General features: G+C 45.4%; 1 protein-coding gene across 1 annotated transcript in view; it reads right to left on the reverse strand.

The window, feature by feature from the left end:
* T265_03075 (hypothetical protein) overlaps positions 1 to 1,241 on the reverse strand; it is a gene marked incomplete at both ends in the record, with an annotated part of 21,870 nt that extends 20,629 nt beyond the window's left edge. Inside the window, one exon of the mRNA XM_009167480.1 lies at positions 976 to 1,241. Coding sequence (XP_009165744.1) covers positions 976 to 1,218 — 243 coding nt within the window. The remainder of the gene's footprint in view (positions 1 to 975) is intronic.
* Positions 1,242 to 4,381: the final 3,140 nt, after the last annotated feature.

Raw genomic sequence — 4,381 nt, forward strand, 5'->3', positions numbered from 1 at the left:
GCCCAACCGGTGGTCCATGGTGTTCAAATAGTATCTTTATGTATATATATATATATATATATATATATATATACAAGCGTGCCTGTGTGAGGTCGGTGACCAGTTGTTGTTGACAACTACGAACACAAACATCGGGCGATCTAATCCTCTTACATATATGGATGAGCCCCCATCAAGATAAAACGGCTAATGAATTGCTCTTGTATGACCGAACACTTCTATTTAATGATTGCTTCGTACACGTTAATTCCAGCTCACCAATGACACCGAGGATTGGCTCCTCATTACATTCAGCCAACTGCCTCCGGAAGGCGTAACCTTCTGGAAGCAAGTGGTAGAAGAGACAATAGGCAAAAATAACCATATCAGCACAGAGCGACATTCTGACCGTCCCAGATGTTCAAAAGTTCAGTCTTTGTGTACATTAGCAGGAACAGCCCACCCACGACAGGTTTAGTGTGCAACCACTTCTCAGGCTGCCACACCGACTCAGCTAGTCAACATCATTGCACTCTCGCCCAAGTTAATAAGCCAGACAAAGGTGGTCGGGCAATCTAGTCACAAACAATTTCTCGTGATCGAGTTACGTGCGTTATCACAGTCAATATTTTACAGATAGTCTGCCTACGCGGGTGCGAAATTCCAGTGGTAGACTGGCATCCGTTTTCGTATTGGCCGTCGCACGGAACAACGCCGATGGACACCCACGAACAATTGGTACTGTTCTTGCCGAGCCGCAGGTGTATCCAAATGACCTGCACCCGGCGTAAACCCGAGGGAATAAGGCCTGACGCGAAATGATGGGGAAGTCCTAAATACATCCACACACCCATCTGATGACCCAACATTAACTCGAAAACCAAACTTGGTGGTTTTAGCATTATATACGTCAGAATTGGCTGGATTAGGAGGCCAAAAAGTAGGATAGACGAATAAATATTTCATGCCTCATCATAAAACCCCGAAAATACTTACGCCTGGACAGATGTTTTGCCGCTGGTAGTTTGTCGTACTTGTGTACATCAAGAATGACGGATGTAGCTGTGCCGGCATGTGCGGCGGAACTGGTGCGCCAACAGCTCCATGAATAAAGCCAGTACACTTGCACGTGCCCTCACACTGTAGATCACAGGTGAAGAGTGACCCAGGACAAGTAGCCGAATTACTCAATTTGCTGCCGCTAGTAATTGGTTGCATATAAAGTTGTGGCTCGAGCATAGATCAGGAACGGAAAATTCATCGATCAGTATAGGCATATAGCGTTCAACAGCATACTGCTACATCGGGAATGGAACACCTAAAGGAACATAAAAACGACGAAATGGGGTGTGGCTCATATGAAATTGAAAGCTATCACAAAGGGCGACTGTATTCACAAGACAGAATCACAAGATAAACGCACATTGAATACGAAGCTCTAAGGAGATAACGCGTTTGACAATGAAACAGCACATAACAACAATTGTGCGGGAATTTACGGAAACAAAATTTGAATTGGGAAAGTTTGCAAGTAGAATCGCTTCACAATGAATTTGCGCTAATAAGTTGGGCTGTCATTTCATGTGCATTTGTTGACTCTCAGGGGTAATCTGCAGAGATGGCACACCGTGGAAGCCGTCAAGATTCCATTCCGAATACACGTCCGAAACATCAAAGCATGTAATGGTTTATGAAGGTGACCCTAGCTGTTTCGTGACATGCACCAATTCCAGTGAGCCATAACGTTTTATTTCTTTTCCGACTTTTCAGACCAAAATTGAACGAAATCTACTCACGAGCGTTAGATACTTTGTTCGCACTTCACACATATAGTCCAGAAAGAAAACAACTCCGACTAAAGCAGTGTATTTCGCTCGTCTTGAAAGAGACGACAATCGTCCAAGCGCCCGTAATCGTCCCTACTCGACAAGTAAAGGGTGATGCGAATGAATATTTTACCCCCTCTTATATTCGGTTTTGCCACGAATATTGTGAAGCGATGAACATTTCAATAGGTTTCTCGATGCCGAGATTACATCCAGAGAAAAACGAGCAGACTTGGACAGTGAGGACGACATTGTCCTGTTAGTCAAAGAGCAGTTGTCCTCTGGTCTACTCTGGATACAATCACTGATATAATACCTAGTTTTCAAATGTCTTACACTTGCAGAGCGTAGAGTATTGCCTCAAAATCTTGAATCCCAACGAGCCCCTCTGAAAATTCAAGGGGAAGAATTTGAGCCTGTTGACCGGCTTACCCAACTGGGCAGATACAAAAACCAAGACTGAACCGTGATGGGAGAAATCAACAAACATAAGTGCAAGCAAGGTTTGCAAACTAGCGCCATTTATGGTCCCAGAGACGATCTGCACCGAACGTACGGGGAGCGCGTACAAGGTAGTTTTAATCTGTGGTTGCGAAAGTTGGCCCCTCCGATTCGAGGATATTAAAAGACTCAAACGTTTGATCATCAGTGTCTTTGCGGTACAACGGTCTGCAGCGCGTCCGCAAGAAATGGTGCGCAAGTGAGCTGATCAATCAGAATCAAGTGAGCAGTAAGTGAACTTCTTCGAGTTAAGAATGTTGGAGCACGTACCACACTTATTCAACTACCAACTGCCAAAGAAATCACCGTTTTCAGCTCCGAAAGCCTGTTAATCAAAAGCTCACGGGGAAAAGGTCATGAGTTAACAACACGAAATGAAGCCGGCCTTCATCAAACTGAGTGCTGTGGGATCTTCGCGCCTTCTTGACCGGGGTCCAAGCTGCACATGACTAAAAACCTTGCAGAACACAATCCGCAATCAGTCAGAGTGAAAAACACGCTCATATTTCCTGATCGGACTGCCTGGCTCAGGTTCGTTTGTCGTTGTAAGGCTTGCGAAAAACGTTCGGTTAATTGCAACCTCAGAAACTTTGAAATCACTTTCCAAATTTTGAAAACACCATCGTTAAATATTCTTTTCACTCTGGAGCGAATGAAAATAAAATGATAACATTTCAGTATTCTGAAACAAGTAGGACAAACTATTGTCTGTAGACTGGATTAACTGTGCGTTGATGCGTGCCACCTAAAACCAGCACGAATCCAGGACGTAGAACCAAGCTATCAGCCTTCCAACTTCATGATTTGTGATTCAGTAATTCGAAGGTCATCGCCGATTGATAGTCCACGCCGGTTTCATGTTAAACCAACGACCAGAAATATTTCTGCTTGACTGGACACCAGCTGACGATAATCCCCATGTTGTTCGCTTGGTGATATCTGAGACGGACTATGAAGGACGAGAAGTTCGTCCATACAGTCTTGATATGTGCGCTTACGCCCCAATAGACTATGACCCCGAAACCCGAAGTGCTCTATCATGACAGGCTAAAAGCTTTAACAATACTGTGATCGCGGGCGACAAATGCACAAGTGAGAACGTTTAATGTTGGTGTCGTTCAAATGGTCATCGTCATGGCAGCACGACGAATTGTGGCAGAACTTTGGCTACGTAACTGGTCGTATTGAACAGCATGACTGCAGAGTGCGCCGAGAAAAGTGTACCTTCTTCCTCAGCTTTGTCATTGACGAACATGGCCGCAGACCAGACTTGGAGAACGTCGACGCGATGAAGCACATGTCAGCACCCACAGACATGACATCCCTCAGGTCCTTCCTCGGTCTCATCAGGCACTGTAGCTCGTTTCTGTTTGCCACGGATCGCCCCTGAAGTCCACTGAATCAGTTACTAACCAGAGCTCCACAAAGATGGTCTTCTGGCATGCGCAGTATGTGTCCTAATTAGTGTGAGTAGCTCATTTACCGTATGATAGTACCTTTTCCCTAAAGCCATTCGGCGTATCCCATCATTGCTAATCCGATGTTCTCACCAGACCCGACCAATGCTCGATGGTCAAGGCTGATAACTCATTCGGCGTATCCCATCATTGCTAATCCGATGTTCTCACCAGACCCGACCAATGCTCGATGGTCAAGAGCTGATAACTTTCGTACGTCGTCTGCACGCACAGGCCACGTTTCTGATCCACAAAGCAGTAGGGTCGCACCGCTGCAGTGTATGTCACGCTCATAACAGAAAAAATGACGTCACTTCGGGGATATAAGTGTTGAAGCTTGGCAACAGTTGCCCTGGCCTTCCCTATTCGAGAGTGGGTTGTATCTCCAGGGTATCGGAACCAGGAAAAGCAACATCATCTGCATATCTAGTCTGTGAAAGAACGTCCTAGGAACATTTCAACCTCGAAGGTTTCAGAGATAGACAGAAGAGTTTCAGGCAGCATGTCAACGACATATTTGAAGCTGGTGATAGAGGACAGCCTTTATCTCATTCCACTGAACATGGCGAACTCATATAAAAGCTTCATGTATACGCCGTCGCGACCAAAGACGTCCGC

This window comes from Opisthorchis viverrini (assembly GCF_000715545.1).
Source record: "Opisthorchis viverrini unplaced genomic scaffold opera_v5_42, whole genome shotgun sequence".
In the NCBI taxonomy this organism is placed as follows: Eukaryota; Metazoa; Platyhelminthes; class Trematoda; order Opisthorchiida; family Opisthorchiidae; genus Opisthorchis; species Opisthorchis viverrini.